The 19,343-nt window shown below is 39.6% G+C and overlaps 1 protein-coding gene across 4 annotated transcripts in view; it reads right to left on the reverse strand.

The window, feature by feature from the left end:
* Nucleotides 1-19,343, reverse strand: part of NEO1 (neogenin 1) — a 157,995-nt gene that overhangs the window by 87,636 nt on the left and 51,016 nt on the right. For all 4 annotated transcript variants that reach the window (XM_072951072.1, XM_072951073.1, XM_072951075.1 and 1 more), the window contains exons 4-5: nucleotides 16,488-16,641; nucleotides 10,223-10,359 (exon numbers count right to left, since the gene is read on the reverse strand). In XM_072951072.1, the coding sequence (XP_072807173.1) occupies nucleotides 10,223-10,359; nucleotides 16,488-16,641 (291 nt within the window). The remainder of the gene's footprint in view (nucleotides 1-10,222; nucleotides 10,360-16,487; nucleotides 16,642-19,343) is intronic.

Below are 19,343 nucleotides of genomic sequence, written 5' to 3' on the forward strand. Positions count from 1 at the left end.
TTATGATATATTTAAAAAACTTCAGATGAGGGGGAGGGTATAGCTCAAAGTGGCAGAGCTCATGCTTAGCATGCATGATGAGGTCCTGGGTTCAATCCCCAGTACCTCCTCTAAAAAAAGTAAATAAGTAAACCTAATTACTCCCCACCCACAGACACACACACAAAAAAACCTTCAGATAGACCAAGAAGTAAAAATAAACTACAAAAGTATTAGAAGAAAATGGGAAGGAATTTTTTAACTGGAGGGAGGGGAAGGTGTGCAGCCTAACTAAGCAAGATCCACCTTCAAAAGGAAAAATCCCAACGTAGTTAACTGTTTTCCATACGATAAAATATGCCTTAAAATTAAGAGATAAATTACAGGAATGTTCACAGCAGCTTTAAGTTGCCAAAATTCGGAAACAACCCAAATGTCCATCAGAGGGGAATAAACAGCTGTGGCACATTTAAACAGTGGACCACTACTCAGCAGAAAAGGAATGAACTACCGATTCATGCAACAGCATGGCTGAATCTCAAAATAAGCATGTTGAGTAAAGCAAGACAAAAAACAGCACACACTTGTGCAATCCCATGCATGTAAATCTCTAGAAAATGCCGACTAATGACAGTGACAGAGGCCGATGTGGCTCCATGGAGATAAGGGGTGTGAAGGGCAGGTGTGAGGGACACCAGGAGGCACTGGAAAACTCTGGGGAATGACAAATATATTAAATATCTTGACTGTGGGTAAACATAAAATTTACCCATCTGCACACTTTACATATGTGCAGTGCACACTGTATTGTATCAACTATTATTACCTCAATAAAGCTGTTAAATGAGACAGGTGAAATATCTGAATTATTTGCAATTCATATGTCAAAGAATATTCAGAATACATAAAAAATTCTACAACTCTATAAAAGACAACTCAAAAACTGCACTATTTTGTAGCTTCCTGTGAATCTGTATTTCAAAATAAAAATTTTAAAAACTTTCATTATTAAAAAAAATTGTCCAACAAAAACAAATAAAAATAAGTCAATAAAAATCTAAAAAGATGTCAAACCTCCTGTGAATTAAAAAGCAAAATATCTTTTCCCCATCCCACTGGCACAGGCTAAACAGCTTGATGACAGCGGTGCGGGGGAAGCTATGGGAGAACCAGCATTCCCACTACTGAGGAGTCATTAAAGCAATACCACCTGTCTGGAGGGCAAGCTGGCAAGATATATCACTATTTAAAACATGAATACCTTTGACCTGACAGTAGTAATGCTAGGAATTATCATAAAAAGGTAACTAAACTTTAAACCGTACAAATGTATAAAGAGGTTCATAAAGGTGTTAATTACGGTAGTAAAACACTAGAAACCACCTAAATATTTATTAAGGGCCTGGATAGACAAATGGAAACACTGGAATATTACATAGCAGGGGTCAACAAATTATGGGTCTTTTTTTTTTTTAAACAAATATAGTCATGTTGGAACACAGTCGTGCTCATCAGGTTAGGTACAGCTTATAGCTGCCTTTCTGCGGCAATGCCAGAACCGAGCAGCTGTGACACAGGCCGCAAGGCGCACAAAACTAAAACAGTGTGTATCTGGTCCTTCAGAAAAATTCTGCTGGCTCTGCTGTAATTCCACCACATATAACACAGATTTGCACGTCCTGACACAGAAAGACGAGCCCATGATACCCAAAAGACACAGAAAAAAAAAATGAGTATTATCTCAATTTTTAAAAAACATGTATTTGTTCATGAAACCATTTGAAATATATAAACTAAAAGGTTAACAGCAATGTTATTTGTGGGTAACGGGATTTTAGGTGAGTAATTTTTCTTTCCAGATTTCTCTTGCTTTTGTGGAGGGAACTATAAAATACCAATTATTCTTGTAATCTAAAAAAATGATAGAACTATTTCTGTAGTATCAGTTGGATGTCGTTCCCTGAATAATAATCCAGTCCAAACCAGTAAATGATCATTAAGCTTCTTCTCAACTAGTTCCTCATCTCCAGAGATGAAAAGCTCGTTCTTAAACATGTTCTTTATTTATCATACTGTTACTGCCACATTTATTTTTCACTCCTTACCATGAAAATTCTCCAAATTGGCCTAGCAGAAAAAAATTTTTGTATACTTTCTCCAAATGCAAATTAAAGTTTAAATTATGTTTGAAAATTCCACACAGCAGCTGAAAATGAACATTCTCGCTCTTAGCGTAAGTTCAGGAAATCTTTGAATCTGCTGCTCAGTTCAGGCCCCAGAAGTTCAATGCAAAGCAGAATACATGTTTTCAAACTGCTAGCCCACTGGTGTACCAGGGGCAGGCCAGTGGGCACAGTCAGTTTCGCTGCAGGCACTGAAGAAGTACACTGTCTACAGACGTCAAAAACAGTAATTAAAACTGGCCTGCTTTTTTTCATCAGTACATGCCAGCAATTCTCAACAATGTCAGTGATTAAATACTCTTCCCAATCAGAGAGGACCACTTCCACACCTTTGTCAAGTGACCTACCAATATTTCATGAAATCAATGTTTTAAAATATGGAACAGGCAAAGACAGGACGGAGTAGATTAAAACAACAGTGCATCTCACATGGTATGGATAGATACTCCTTGCAAAACTTGTTTCAGAGACAGACATATACGTGTATGCTAGATTGTAGCATTAAGTGTATTTCTTACCATGTGTAGTAGTCAAAAATGTTTAAAAGCCACTGGGAGAGAATAAAGACCCTGATGAGGTGGTATACACTAATAAAGAGAACCAGACCAGGAGTTGAAAGTTCTGGACTTTGCCCTCAAATGTGTTCTGTGATCTTAGGGAGGTTACCTTTCCTTAAAAGGATATAAGAAATACGTATGTGAAAACACCTTCTTTGATAATGCAAAAGACACTTGAAGAACTTGCTAGGTAGATCCATATGACAAAAATGTGATATAATATACATTATACTTTGTGAATGAAAGTTGCTTGATGACATTCCTACTATAATAAAATTTCTTGGCAAATCAAAAGGGCTCATAATTCCACTGTCCTAACTGTTTCAATTTTCTAAAATGCAGCAGCAACTATTTGCAGCATCCCAAGAAAAAGGTTTAAGAGGAAAACATACTTTGGGGACTTTCAGAAGCTTTATCAATCAGAAGACTAGTAACAACATCTCTAAAGGGTTTCACCAGAGAAAAGGGAACTAAATTCTGTTGCTTATCAGCTACGAATTAGGTATTGTAACATGTACTTAATTAAATATCTTTCAAGTCTCAAAATGTAAAGCATATGTATGTAAAGTATAATTCTGTTATACAATCACTGAAAATCAACCATTATGCTCCCACTAAAAAGAGCTGAGAATAACAACTGGCTCACATATTATTTCCTCACTTTAACACACTAGTGTGATATGGTCTAAATTCTGTGGTTCTCTTTGACCTGGAACTCAGGGCCAATGCTTACAAATAATTTACTTAGAGGTATGGAAAGCCAAGCTTCCCCAGGGTTTTGAAGAAAAGGTGTTTTACCACTGATAATGCAGTGATTAGGTTTTGTAATCAGATTTTTAAAAAAAAACTTGTAATTTGATGAAGACTAATACACTAGGCAAATTTAACTATTTGTTCCAGGCACAGCTACTACCCAAGAATCATATACAGAGGCAAACATATCTGGGATCAATTTGTAAATTACTGACATTTCATAGCAAATTTGGTATTATTCCTTTGCTTCTTCAAAACAAATTCAAATAGCTATATTGAGAAAATTTTCAAATTCAAAAATAATAGAAGTAGAAATCATCTAAAGCAAAGGCCTGAAATTAAATAAATATTTTAAATTTTCTATTGCCCATTTCTTTCAAGTACCAATAAACAGACAATTCCCTAACACAACACTGTAAGAATCTTTTTAATAAGATGGACAAACATGTGTATCATCTACACAGGAAATCAACACTGTTTAGAACACCTCAGAAAGGAAGATGCAGGAATGACCAACAAGCAGATGGTCAAGTATTCAACATCATTAGTCACGAGAGAAATCCAAATTAAAACTACAGAGAGGTACCATTACACACTAGCCAGGATGACTGTAATTAAAAAGACGGACCACACCAAAAGTTGGCCAGAGTACGGAGCAAAGAGAACTCACACACATTGCTGGCCGGAATGCAAACTGGTACAACCATTTTGGGAAAAGGTCTGGCATAATACTCAGAAATACTGCTCAGCAACAGAAAGGAACCAACTGCTAATATATGCAACACATGAATGAATTTAAAACGTTATGCTTTGTGAAAGAAGCCTTACATAAACAAGTATAGACAACATGATTACATTTATATAACGCTTTAGAAGAGGCAAAACTAAGACACTGGTTACAAAACAAAAGAGCAGACAGCTCTGGGGTGGTAAGGAGAGGATTTCCTGGGAAGGGAGCTTTCTCAGTGGCGGTAATACGCTCTCTCTTGATAGGGGTTTTGGCTGTACAGTAATGCATATTTGTTGGAACACATTAACATCACACTTAAGATTTGTATGTTTCACTGTATATAAATCTCACCTCAAAACAAAAACAAAAAATCCATAATTAAAATATTACTCTCTAGCTAATGATGTGAATACTAAAGCACGTGGGGATGTCTGCCACTTACTCTGAAATGTATCAAAAAATTAAGATGAATAGATCAAGTGATAGATGTGACACAGCAATTACAATGAAATGTCAATTGTAGACTCTAGTTGGTGGGTGTCTACTGTAAAATTCTTTCAATGTTTTATTATGAAATTTCCCCAACTCAAAAATACTGAAAAAAATTGAAAAGATTTTTTTCCTTAGGTAAAAATATTCTTTACCCCATTATTCTTATTAGTTGAAAATTACTATGATTATGGGTTTTAAAAGAAAAGTACCACCATCTGAAAAACAGCTGAGAAAAAAGAATACCGTGTGAGATGGAAATAGAAATGGATGGTGAAGATCAGCATTTTGCCAAATGATCTGGTTTCTGACAATGACACAGGACACCCAACTGATCCTCGTCATTTCTCAGTATTTCAAAGTTCACAAGCCTAATTCTGTCCATGTAAACTTTTCTCCAAGGCTATAGAGGAAAACTATTCTGGCTGGTGTGATCACTATAGAATTTTAACTGTCACACAAATATTCCTTTCTTAAATAAAAATTCTTATTGCAAAATAACTGACATATAACATTATACGTCTTTCAGGTATACAATGTAATGTAACGATTCAATGCAGGTAATACTGCAAAGTGATCAGCACAGTAAGTCTAGTTAACATCACGCAACGTAGTTACAAATTTTTTTCTTGTGATGAGAACTTTCAAGAGTCACTCTCTCAGCATCTTTCACATATACAGTATTGTTAACTATACATTACATCCCCAGGGCTTATTTATCTTATAGCTGGAAGCCTGTATCTTCTGGCCTCCTTCACTCATTTCAGCCACCCTCCACCCTGACGACCAATCTATTTTTCTGTTTTCTGTATCTATAAGCTCGTTTTGTTGTTGGTGGTGGTGTTTTTAAGATTCCATGTATCAGAGAGATCATACGGTATATGGCTTTCTCTAACGCATTTCATTTATATAATGCCCTCAAGGTCCATCCATGTTGTCACAAATGGCAAAGGACAATTCTTTCTAAAAAGTATGGATTCATGATCCTTTTCTGACTCGCAATGTGATATCGAGAATTCAAGGAATAAATCTCTCCGTTAAAAACGTCAAGTATTATTTTTCTCCTTCCACTTTCTGAACAACAATCACTGGACAAGACTGGGCCTCAAAGGCACAGCCGACACACAGTACTGCAGCTTCTGTCATCCGGTGCTGGAAGTGCTTAATCGCTTCTCTGTGTTGCCTACTGCATCCCTGAGGATGAGGACTGTACCCTGTTTGATTGTATCTCCTGTGACACTGGATTCTGCCTTCTGCCTAATTTACAGGAGGTAGTGAAAAAGCACTACTTAAAAATATCTTTGATATTACTTTTAAGATAGTCACTGAAACTCTGTATTTGTAATCATGGACAAGAGAAAAATCTAAGCAAGGAATGGAGGGGACAGGGTGTAGAATTTCCACCCGTACCCTGCCCAGCTTCCACAAGACTTAGTTCCTTGTGAGATTTAACCTTAGTTCCCTGCCTGGCCCCTTCCAAAGTCTGAAGACCACTGACATGATCTCAACCTAAGAAATCTCTCGGACAAAAAGACCAGTAAAATGTTGGTTATTGTTACAATCGGAACTGGGAAACAGCAGAAAGCTTCAAAGAAGGGTCGGGGAACTACTCTTTGACACTATCTGGAAATGTGAGGAGGGGTGAGAGGATACAGGCGAACAGAGCCATCAAATTGCATAGTATGTTCAGGACACTAAAGGCAGTTTGGTAAAGATGACTTCATTTCTATCCCAGGTCCAGGTGGAAAAGTGCCGGAAGTTTAAGTAACCCTTGTAACAACCCATTTAACTGGGTGAAGAAACTAAGATGCAGGTAAGTTAAACAACTTGGCCAAATCCACACAGCTGAGTAAGTAACAGCAGTTCAGACTGGAACCCGGGCGTGCTCTTTACTGCTTCCCTGGGGGACCTCCCACATGTGAAGGATGTGTTTCGTGTACATGTGCCTTAAGGGTATGCTTTTATCTAAGCCAAGAGAACTGACAGTTCTAGTAAATCAGAGTAAAAGACTGTGACTAACCATGAAGTAAAGGGAAGTGAGACCACGAAGAAGACTGGGAGAAAGGGGGATATGAGGGTCTTAGTGTGGACAGAGATCAGAGAGAGACGAGGAGGAGAAGCAGAATGACGTCAGGGCACCACTTCAGAGAAACACGGTGGAACTGAAAACTTCAGTGCTGGGTTTGTTATGACTACTGACAAAGTCAGTTTACAATTTTTCCCACAAAAATACAAATGGAAAAATCTCTTCTTTTGGGGAGGAAGAGAAAATGTGTATCACAGACCATTATGAACGTTTTAAGAGAAAAGGAAAAAAAAATCCTGTTTTAAAAAAAAAACAACTCATGACCCATTTTAAGTGTTATCAACAATCTGAGATGACAGGAAATACCTAATGGGCTAATTCACGTCACAGCATGTGTAGAAATCCCAGGAGCTAATGATAAAACAATAAATTTGAAATATTTAACAGATGAAGAATGAACTTATAACCCTTTCTGCATTAGCACTCACTATGGTATTTCCTGTAGGTATAACTTTTTAAAGAATAATAGCAATCAGACAGGAATGACTATAAATATAAAAATAACTGTCTAAATATTTATACAAATATAATCTCCAATCATTTCTCATAGACTGATTTCCTCACCAGGAAAAGAAACAAATACTTTCAGTTGTGGGACAAGATTCAAAATAAAAATTTCCAAAAATGTTTTGGACATAATGACTTCTTATCTGTAAACAGCAAGAAAGACTTCATGTGACACGTTAACATCAATGGCTAGAATTATTGTCACGACCACCCAGACTGAGAAACGGAGTATCAGCAGCCCAGAAACCCCACTGTGCAGCAGCCACATACCCCCCTTGTCCAAAAGTGACCACTGTCCTCATTTCTATAACCACAGATTCGTTTTGCTTATGTTTGAACTTTATAAAAATGGAATCAAACAGTCTGTGTTCTTTCATGCCTGGCTTTTTTCTTTCAGTGGTGCTTAATGATTTATCCATGTTGTTGAGCAGTGGTCTGTCCGTCTTCATTGCTGATAACATGCCTCTGCGTGATTAGAACACTATTTACCCATTCAACTGTTTCCAGTTGTGATTTACTGCGAATAAAGCTGGTGAGAACATTACTGTGCATGTTTCTGATGCATATGTAAGTACACACACACACACACTTCTGACGAGTATACTCCTAGGAATACAACCGCTGTATCAGAAGATACGTCTGTGTGCAGATTTAGGAGAGTCTGCCAAACAGTATTTGAAAGTGCTTGTATCAATGTACAATCCTATCAGCACTTAGTGAGAGTCCCCAGCGTTCCTCGTCCTAGCTGACACCTCGTACTGTTTATTTCTTTAATTTTAGCCAGCCTGGTAGAGTACGGTGGTGCCTCATTGTGGCATTTACCTTCCTCTAAAAACCACTTTTTCAAATGTTTAACAGCCACCTGGAGACCTGTGAGGCGGCTGTTCAAGTCCTGCCCATTTTCTACTGGTTTACCTGTCTTTGTTTGACCTTATTCACCTATAGACTCTTTACAGAGTCTGTATCAGGAATTCAAACTTTTTCTGAAAAGGACCAGATGGTAAATCTTACAGGCTTTCTGGGCCACGTGGTCGCTATCACACTATTCCGTTCCTCTGCTGCAGTGGGAAATCAGCCACAGTCAACACGTACATGAGGGTCACTGTGTGCCAATAAAACTTCATTTACAGACAATAAAATCTGAATTTTATAAAATCTTTCTATGTCACTAAATATTATTCTTCTGGTATTTTCAAACCACTTAAAACTATACAAACTATTTTTAGTTCATAGGTTGTTAAAAAAAAAAAAACAAGGAGCTGGCAGGCAGATTTGGTCTGTGAACTATATATAGTTCAGTGACTCTCGGTCTAAAGAAAGAGCTTTGTCAAGTTATATGTAAGTCTTGTCAGGGGTTTATCAATGTTCTTCTTTACAAAAAACCAGCTTTGCCTTGATAAAACTCTACTTTGAATGTTTGGTTTTTATTTCATTAATTTTTGCTCTTTTCCTTCTATTTTCTTTGGGTTAAATCTGCTATTCCTTTTTTAGCTTTTTGAGATGGATATTTAAGTGACTGAGTTTTCAGCCTTTCTTCTCATCTAAGACATGTACTTAAGGCTATGAATTTCCTCTAAGCATCCCCTGTATTTTAGTGATGGTTTCATTGGCACTTATAAAAGACAGAGTTTATCCCTTTGTTTGGTGCAGTATTTTACAAACGTCAATGAGGTCAAGTCTGCTGGTTGTATGTTCAGTTCTTCTTACGTATCTGTGGTTTTGTGTGCATTTGTCTGCTTTGGTCTACACAGTCTATCTGTTACTGAGTGTGTTAAAATCCATCAGCATGACTGTCGGTTTGTCCTGTCTCCTCCTCCTTACAGTTCTCCCAGTCTCTGCTTTTCATATTTGGGATTATGTTACAGGTACACACACGTTCAGAACTGTTCTATTGTCCTGGTAGATTAACTCTATTAATGCCTAATGTCCCACTTTATATCTAGCAACGCATCTTGTTTTTTTGCCTGATATCTACACCAGCTTTTTATGGGGACTATCAGAGTAGGAACGTGGCCACTCTACTTCCCACTCTGAAACCCACAAAATGTACCAAGAGAAACAAACATTCCTGTAAAACACAAAAGCATCCCAAACCACAGATCAGGAAGCATTCTATCGGCACAATTTGAGACAAGCTGATCACGACCATCACAAGCTAATGTATAACCTCCATATACCAAGTAATATTGGATTTCCCTCAAAGTAATGTAACGGAGGTCTTACAAGATTTTCATTTGAACAAAGATAACTGAGGGTGCAGACAAGTCACAGGAGAGACAGCAAGTGCTCCTTTGAGGGGATATTTCCATATGAAAGAAGGGCAAGGGGGACGGGGATAAGGAAGAGACGACATGCACATGAATCAAAGAAGCTGTAAGGGAGATGCTGCGATGATCAGCATTCGTTGAAAAGAAAGAAATCATCAAATCGACAGGTGACCATGTTAGACTGAGAGCCACAGCACACTCTCTCCTGGGTGAACTATTCACCTGAAAGGGGTCAACACCAACACGTAGGAGATACATGGTTCGGGGTCAGAGAACGAGAAGTCTTTGTGAGAGAGCACTCTGAGGCAAGAAAAGTGAGCTGGAACCTGCACATGCCCCAGATCACACCCTCTCCCACTTTACTACCACAGATAATAACAACGGTAGCTAACTTTGAGCTCTTACCGTATTCTAGTCACTGTTCTGGGAGTTTTACAAGTACTGACTCTTAATCCTCAGAACAACTCCAGCGAGGTCAGGACCCTTGTTAGCTCCACTTAACAAATGAGCAAGATGTGACTCAGAGAAGTAAATCTGAGCCCAAGTAGTCTGGTTTAACGCTTAGGTTTCAAACTATTATGCTGTCTTGTCTCTTCCACATGAATGTTAAACAATTAGCAAACCCATCAAGTACACCGGTTTTGAAATTTATGCCGCAAATACTTGCATACCTTGAACCGTAAGCTCTGCCTGAGCTTCAATTGTCTCATTTCCATTATCAGCTATACAAGAGTAAGTCCCAGCATCATCCTCGGTGACATCACCGATCTCCAGGCTGCTGCCTGCCAGCAACACCAATCTTCCAGAGCTGCGTTAAAAAAAAAAAAGGATACATTTCAGAATGAGGAAGATAATACCTGGGGATATCTCCACATAAACAGAGAAAACACTTGGACAGTATTATGTATGTAGCTATAGGTGGGCTGAGACCAACATAAAACACCAGAATTTAATTCAGTCCAATTAGCTCTGCTCATATTTTACATGCATAAATATCACAAATGCCAATCGAAACGTTTACAATGAATTGCCTCTGATACCTTCATCATTTCCAAAGGGATACTAGTTTTGTGTCCAGTTCCATTCCCCACAGTCCATCCCTGCCCCTCTTCTCTGCTCAATCTTTTTCTTTTTTCAAATTACGTAATTTTGAAGTCTGGAATCAATCAGAGAATCACATCCCCGCAGCTCTGCCACACTGAGATGACTAGCAGAGAGGGCAAAGGTCAGGTCAGAGCAGGAGTCATGGGGTCACAGTGTCTACTGAAAGTTTCCTATGGTGGCTTGGCTAGGAAAGGAAGGAAAAGAGGAAGGGAAGGAGAGAGAACAGATGCCGGAGAGCAGCTTCCTGGGGGTGGCAGCTGGACAGGAACCAGCTACCACTATGCTATTATCGACAAGAATGCTGATCATTACTAACCCCACAGAGTGGCTTAAGTCTATTTAAAGACAGTACTTTATTTTTGTACAGGTGAAATATTTTTATAAAGCAGTTTTGCTATATAAACATTAAGATGTGTTTTACATTATTTGAAGTTACCTTTGGAAAGGAAAGTAACTACAGAAAGCAAGAAAATCTGATCTGCTCTTTCCCCGACTCCCTCCCTCCCTCTCTCTCTCTCTCTCCCCCTGCTGCTTCTTTAAATATTCTCTCCAAATTTAAAGAGGAAGCAAAGTGATCCTATAACAGCAAGGAAGAAATCACAAATCAACATTCCGATCAAATTTTTGTAAGTTGAGTAAGTTTGTTAATTTGCAGAGTTCAAAGAGTTAACAGTTTTATTTTTGAGGTCCTACATCTAAACTGGTTTCCATAGGCAGATTTTTCTCTCAAATCCCACCATTGTTACGTTTCCTGTCTGTATCTATGCTCGAAAAAAAATGTTCCGATTATAATTTGGCTTTTCATATAGAATTCCTGACAGGGGGAAGTCAGAGGAAATGACCATTCAGTCTGTACTACACGTCTCATCCTAAGTAAAGTGCTGGCCTGGCTTAAATTTCACTCTGAGTCTAGGTTGTTAGCCTTCCTGAGTCCAATCAGCAACATTAAGTTTCTGGACAAAGAAAGAAAAACCAGAATCAGGTTTTGTGACTTCTCTAAGAAACAGCAGGGTCATAACTGAACTTTATCAAGTGGCCTTTCAATGTGAAATATCATATCCATATCCTCAAACTTCAACTTTACGTGACGGATTAGAGGAGCAAGAACGACCAGGATAAAATAAACAGAGGCCAAGACAGGGCTTGGGTGCCTCACAAAGTATGAAAAAAAATGCAAAAATTAAAATGAAAAACTTAGTCTTGGACAAAATCACCACTAAGTTTCAGAAATGGAAAACAATGTTCACAAAAGGGCAATCAGCACTACACACATATGACACCAACACTGGTTGGTATGGTACCTCTGAAGATGAGATACAGTTAATTTATATCTAATAACTATACTAAAAATATTCTTGATATTTATGCCTCATATTTGCCTTAAGTGAGTACAGGTACAGTAGAAGTCGGTCTTTCTTAATGAAGCTGACTTTATGTCCCTTAAAAGAAGCCTGGGAGGGAGGAAGACTGCCCATTAGCTTGGCAGAATTCATTTAACTTGTTCACATAACATATGATGGCCCAGAGTAAAACTGCAACCACGCTTTGAGAACTCCAAAATTCACAGACGCATGCAGCAGAAACAATTAGGGGAAAAGTATTCGTGGTCAACAGACCCAAGTTCAGTTGAGTGTTGCGGGACACAAGGAGTGTCTATAAAAATGAGTCCCTAAGTAGCTAGGGGTTGGTCTAGGAGAGCTCAGGACACTAGGGAGACCTGTTTTCCTTAGCGAAAGGGAAAGGCTTTTAAGCAGATCAGTAACATGAGCAGATTCAGTAAAGAAACAAGAGGAACAGAGAAAAGCCTGGACATTATCAAGTTACTGTAATGGTTCAGAATTAAAGCGGAAAAGATGAATTACAGCAGCAACAACAGGGGTGAAGAGAAGGCAAAAAAGTAACGGAAGCTCTCAAAAAGAGCTGGATGATGAAGTTAAGGAAAAGGATTTATTCATTCATGTAACAAATATCTACTGGTGTGCCTGTATGTGTCAGGTTGCAGCTGGGATGCAGCAGTGAGCAAGAAAATCAACCTGTGCTGTCATGCAACTCAAGGGGAAAGATGGTAATTCTACAAAATGGTATACCAGAGAACTTGCCAGGAAATCAGAAATAAACAGATTTTCCTGAAAAAAGTGACCCTTGAGCAGTTATCTGAAGAGCGAGCAGGAGCAAAGTAATACTGGGGGAGGAAAAGATTTCAGAAAGAAAGACTAGAACATAAGATTTCAGAAAGACTAGAACATACCAGGGAACTGTGGCATAAAGGATCACAGTGCATCTGGGGGTCTGCAATTCACAAGTGTGGTCAGGTGTAGGAGGAAAAAAGGAAGAAAGATGAGAATGGAGCCAGCAAGCCTTTGAAAGCCATTTTAAGAATTTGAGTCCTTCACTCAAAAACAATGGGAAATCCATCATTTTAAAAAGTAGGTGGGGGGTTGACAATGATGTGGTGAGAGCTGAGCTCTGAAAAGGCTGCTCTAGTAGGAGCGCAAAGATGTCTCTGAAACGAAGCCAGAGTCCACGTGGGGTTGGAGAAGAGTCAGGGGCTTCTGCAGTAACGGCGGTGACAGCCGTCAGTGGCTTGGAATAAGGCGGTAGCAGTATACGTGGATTTCAGAGATATTTAGGAGGTAAGGTGACAGATGGATGGGACAGAGAAGCTGAGGAAGAAACACACGTCAAAGACGACCCTTAAGGTTAGGGCAGGAAGTGTAAAGGAGAACGCAAAAGGAAAACGACTTGTTTAGTTCTTTGCGTGCTGCTGTTATTTAAGTAAGAGAGAAGTAAGCCTTGTTTAAGGGCAGAAGAGAAGTGGTCACTGGAGAGGGAAACACTGGAGGACGCACAAAAGCACTAGACAGAATGGAATTATTACTAGTTACATCCAGGGCACCAAAGGACTTCTCAGACACCTTGGCTTTCGAAACAGGAGGAAAGCAGCGTAGGTGTAAGCGAAGTCTGACAAACTCTCTGGCACAAAACTTATTCTCTCATTTGCTTTTTTCTTTAAACTTTTTATTTTGAGGTAACTGTAGATCCACATGCAGTTCTAAGAAATACAGAGATTCCAGGTATCCTATACCTGGCTCCCCACAACAGTAACATCTGGTAAAACTACAACCAGGAGACTGACACTTCCGTCACCACGTGGGTCCCTTGTTACTGCCCTTTTATAGCCACACCCACCTCCCTTCCTTTCCCCCGCTCCTTACTGGCCCCTGGCAACCACTAATAATCTATTCTCCATTTTAGTAATTCTGTCATTTCAAGAAGAATGTTACATAAATAATCATGCAGTATGTCACCTCTGGGGATTGGCTTTTTTTCACTCAGCATAATTCTCTGGAGGTTTGCCCGGGTCGTTCCAAGCATCACAAGTTCATTCCCTTTATTGCTTAACAGCAATTCCACAGTATAGATACACATCGTTTGCTTAACCGTTCATTCAGTGAAGGACATCTGGGCTGTTTCGGGTTTGGGGCTATTATGAATAAAGTGGCTATGAACATACGTGTGAAGGTTTCTGTGAGGACCTAAGTTAATTTCTACAGGATAAATGCCCAACAATGTAAATGTTAGGTCGCGCGGCAGCTGCAATACGTTCTTTCCAGAAACCGCCAGTTTTTCAGAGTGGCCGTACCATTTCACATTCGTATCAGCAATGTTGGAGGGATCCCGTTTCCCCACATACTTAACAGCATTTGGAATGGACACTTTAAAAAAAATGTTAGCTATGCTGATAGGTATGCAGTGATACACCGTGGTTTTAATGTGCAGCTCCCTACTGGCTAGTAGTGGTAAACAACTTCTCTTGTGCTTATCTGCCATCTGTGTATCTTTTTTGGTGAAAACACCTATCACGCCTTTTGCCCATGTTCTAACTGAATGAATTATATGCTTTTTTTAACTACTGAGTTTTGAGACATCTTTACAGATTTTAGATACTAGGCCTCTGTTAGAGATGTGGTTTGCAAACGTTCTCTCCCACTCTGTAGCTTATCTTTTTATCCTCTCAACAAGGGCTTTCACAGAACCCAAGTTTTGAGTTTGATGAAATCCAGTTTTCAATTTTTCCTTTTACAGATTGTGCTTCTGATGTCAAATCTAGGAACTCATTGCCAAGGCCTCGATTCTGATCTCCTCTTATGTTTCTTTTCTAAAATTTCATTTTGCATTTTACATTTAGGTCCATGATTCATTTTCAGTTAAGTTTTTATATAAGGTGTGGGGCTTCATTTGCTGTTCAGTTTTCTGTGTATGGATCAGTGTCCAATTCTTCCAGAAGCATTTGTTGAAACGGCAATCTCTCCTCCATTGAACAGTTTCTGCATCTCTGTCAAAAATTAGTTGGGCATTGTGTACTGGTCTATGTCTGGATTCTCCATCCTATCCCACCAATACATGTGTCTGTCTAACCAGCAACGTCGGACAGTCCTGATTTCTGCAGCTACACAGTAAGTCTTGAAATCAGGTAAACTGTTGCCACTTAAAAAAAAATGTTTTAACTACTCCAGTTCCTTTGCTTTTCCACATAAATTTTAGAATAATCTTATATATATATCTATAAAAAAACCTTGCTGGGACTCTGACAAGAATTGAGTTAACTTGTACATCGATTTGAAGAGAACTGACATTTGCACCATGCTGATTCTTCCGATCCAGGGACACACACTGTCTCTCCACTTATTTAACTCTTCTTCGATTTCTTTCATGCGCATTGTATAGTTTTTACCACATAAATTTAACAAGCTTTATTAGATTTACACCTATACATTTCAAATTACAAACGCTACTGCATTTATAATTTGTGTTCACATGTTCATTGCTAGAATATAGAAATAAAAGTGATTTTTATGTTTATCTTGTATCTTGGGACTGTGCTGAACTCACATTTGAAATGTGGCTAAAATGACTGAGGAACTGAGTTATTTTATTTATTTATTTAAACATTAAAGCTGAAGCAATACTAAACACAAACTTTACCGTTTTGGTAGAACTACATTTCACTTTAATCAGTACATTGCACAAACTGTTATTGGATTCTGTAGTGCACCCATGCCAAAAATTTTTCATATATGTGGTTTGCATCATACTTCAATGGGACAGCCCTGCTCTCGAATAGTGATTCTCAACTGGGGACGATTTTATCCCCCAAAAGCCATCTGGCAGCAGCTAGAAACACTTGGTTGTCACAACTGCATCTCTTGGGCCAGTGATGTTGCTGAACACCCTACCATGCACAGGATGGCTTTGTTGTGGAGGCAAAACATCACCATCACCAGAATACAGCTGAGAAAAGCACCCATGACAACAGCAAGTAATGAGGGGGGCTGGGAGGGGTCCAAGGGTCACTGATGTCAACAGAAAAGGCTTTCGTGGAAGATGAAAAATCTGTGATTCTAGAAGAAGGCCGGTATGATTTTAAAAGGCAAAAACAAACGAATGAGGAATACATCTTCTTTCACTGTTTGAGTAAAGAAAAAAACTACTATCAACAAAATGCACATGAGATGAGTGAAAAGTCTCAGGTAGCTGGGACTGGAACTCTTGCAACAATTTAGGGAAGGAGATCCTGAGGCCTTAAGCTAAGCATATCGCAGCTCAGAAAAGACAAATGGAATAATTATTCCTTAAGATCTTAAAAGCACTTTTTCCTTTAAACATTCTAATCATATACAGCACATAAACGTACTTCAGGGATGATAAGTGAGCATTATGATGTGTTTAAATAAAAATAAAAGAGATAATCACTTTAATCAATAGTCCCAAATAAGATTAGACCAAGTCTCAAGCCAAGGCTGGAAAGGGCTTTTCAGCAGGCAGCGTTACCTTTCTGTGTCAAGTGCCTCCTCATTTTTCATCCATCTAACGGCTGGGGTAGGGAGTCCCGAAGCAACACACGGCAACACTGCTCTCTGACCAACGACTCTGACTAAGGAAGAAGGCTGTTTCAAAAATACCAGGTTTGATGTAACCTCAGGATCTAAAAAAGAAAATTTTTAAACAAAAGACAATGATTAAGAAAGAAAGCACTTTACCACATTAACGATGAGAAACAGCAAATTCCTATTCTGTCCGTATGGTTTTATGTAACAAAGTATTTTGAGCAAAAGTGACAAGAAAATTCCATTTAAATTAGCAAACATTCCTTAGTAATTTCCATGTGCAACATTCTGTGCCAGGCTCTCTGGGGGCCTTAAAGGTTAGGTCTAAGTTACAGCTCCAGTCTTCAAGGTGCTTACTGGGCACCTGGGTGAGCTCTGACACGAATTCGCCTCACTTTCAGAGGCAGCATAAAGTCAATGCTTCATGAGTGGTACAAACAGAGAGAAGAGTGAGCAAGCTCTGGACCCTCAGCAGCGCCCTCCTCACTCACAGGGACATCACAGGAGGGTTCCTTTCCTTGCCTGGGTCTGTGTGTTACTTCTGAAAATCTCTGAGCTTCACCTTTTTTAGTTTGCTCACTGACTGTCAATCCTTTGATTTTTACAATGATGTGACTGTCAGGCACCCACACTGCACGTGTGTTCACTTTCGAGCTGCCCTCTTATGAGCATATGAAAAGGCTACACTCTTGGGGGGAAGACAAGGTTCTCTACTTGATGGCGTGACATTTCTACTGTTAAGTTTTGAGAAAAAAGACTGCTCTCAGGCAAAGAGACGTTGGCTTGTGCAGCCAACTCGATGACAGTCCTGTAGCCATGGTAACAAGTAAACATGTACAGTAGATCAGTACAACTCACTTCAGTGAACCTGCCTTTGAAGGCCAACCAACAAGTAACAGCCTCAGGCTTTAAAAGCCAGCCATTCGGCAGTGCGATGATTTGCTTCTAAGGCTGGTCTTGCTCTCATCTCTGTAACCAACCATCAAACATGCTTCCACGACTGACATCAACCCATCCCAGCCTCTTAACCAACACGCCAAAAACAATGTCTTCCCAAAAATTCTGCAGGAGATCAGAGGTTTGCATTATTCAAGATGACAATGCTCGACAAACACAGCTCTCCCTTACTTAAGTCAACAAAACATTCAGTACTTTGTTTTTGCTTCAGGTACTTTGTGGTGGCTCAGCCTTTGACACCAAGAATCTTATTTACCTGAATCTAGTTTTGAGGATTTGCTTGACTGCTATTCCAGGTTTAGAGAAAAAATATGCCCACTTCCACGTACAGCAAGTCGGGAAGGCTGGAAGACAGCGCTATACGGCAACAGTTCTTTTTCAACCTTTAATTATTTAGCAATCAATCAAATTTTGATTGACACAAACAAATCTCAACAAATATTCATTGGCTTCCATGTGCCAATTACCATTCTTGGCAGCAGACAAAATTCTCTGCCCTCACTGAGCTTGCATACTAATGGGGAGGGGGGGAGACAACAACTAAAAGGTACAGGACATCAGATGGTGATACATTCTCAAGTAAAATGAAGGGAGACGTTTGAGAAAGCACCGGCACAGACATGAAAGACTGTTGTTTTAAACAATGGTCAAGGAAGACTTCACTGATTAAACAATATTTGAGCAGAGAGGTAAGACAGGGAGTCAGGCAGATATCCGAGGGAAGGGGGTTCCAGGCAGAGCAAACAGCATGCCGAGAGGCCCTAAGCAAGAGAGCGTTTGGAGTGTCCTGGAGTAAGGCGGCCACAGTCACAGAGTGAGGGAAAGAGGGCTATGAGATGAAAGGAGAGAGCTGCAGAGGGGAGGTAGCATTAAGACGACTAAAAAGCTCACAGGCCAAGGACTTTAACATTTACTCTGAGGTGGGAAACCATTAGGCGGTTTTGAGCAAAGACGTGACACGATCTAATAAGCATCTTAAAAGATAACCATGGCTGCTGAGCTGAGAATACTCTGGGACAGGAAAGATAAGGGTAAGAACAATGCCGACAAGGAGAGAAACTGCATTTTAAAAAAATCAGTTCACGCCCGTCAGGAACACCCTAGGGAGTGGCTGCTCTTAACACTGGCCCTAGTCTGCAAGCCAGTCCACTGGCTGAAAATGAGCCTACGAAGTATCATATGTAAAAATCTCTGCCCAGACAATCTAGGGATGGTCTGATTATATTCATCAACTCAGACGCGAAATGAGAAACATGGAAAGAATCAGGCATCTGGCAGTGGAAACGGAAGCTGAAAGGTCATGAAACATCAAGAGGCCAGAGGGACTACGATGAGCTGCAGGTGAGAGGAAGTTACGAAAAGCAGACGCTGCACAGCTGAAAAGATTCACAACGCAGATTATGAGGAGCTAACAGGGCAGAAAGAGTGAGGAGCCACAGAGAGAAGGGAAGACAAGAAGAGGGGCTGAGCTGACATTAAAATGAGGGCGCATCATGGACTCGGCCCAGTGTGGCTAGAGCTGCTGTATGAACAGTCACCACTCTGTCCATCCCTTACACGAACTAGCCCGAGTGACTCTGATTCCTACAAGTGAAAACATGTAACTATAAAAAGCACCCTCCTATTGGGAGAAAACAGAACCACAAAAAGTATGCTATTATAGGGAGACAGGAGAACTTAGAAGTTTGGCAAAAGACACAAAGTTAACGTTTCTTTGGCCAAGGGGAAGGCCAAAGATACTGAATACACTTTACTGCTTTTTAATTTTTTATTTATTAAAAAAACTATACATTTTTACTGACTGACACATTCGCTAGAGTGGATCTTTCTGGCATGCTTTCTT

Source organism: Vicugna pacos, chromosome 27 (assembly GCF_048564905.1).
Source record: "Vicugna pacos chromosome 27, VicPac4, whole genome shotgun sequence".
Taxonomy (NCBI): domain Eukaryota; kingdom Metazoa; phylum Chordata; class Mammalia; order Artiodactyla; family Camelidae; genus Vicugna; species Vicugna pacos.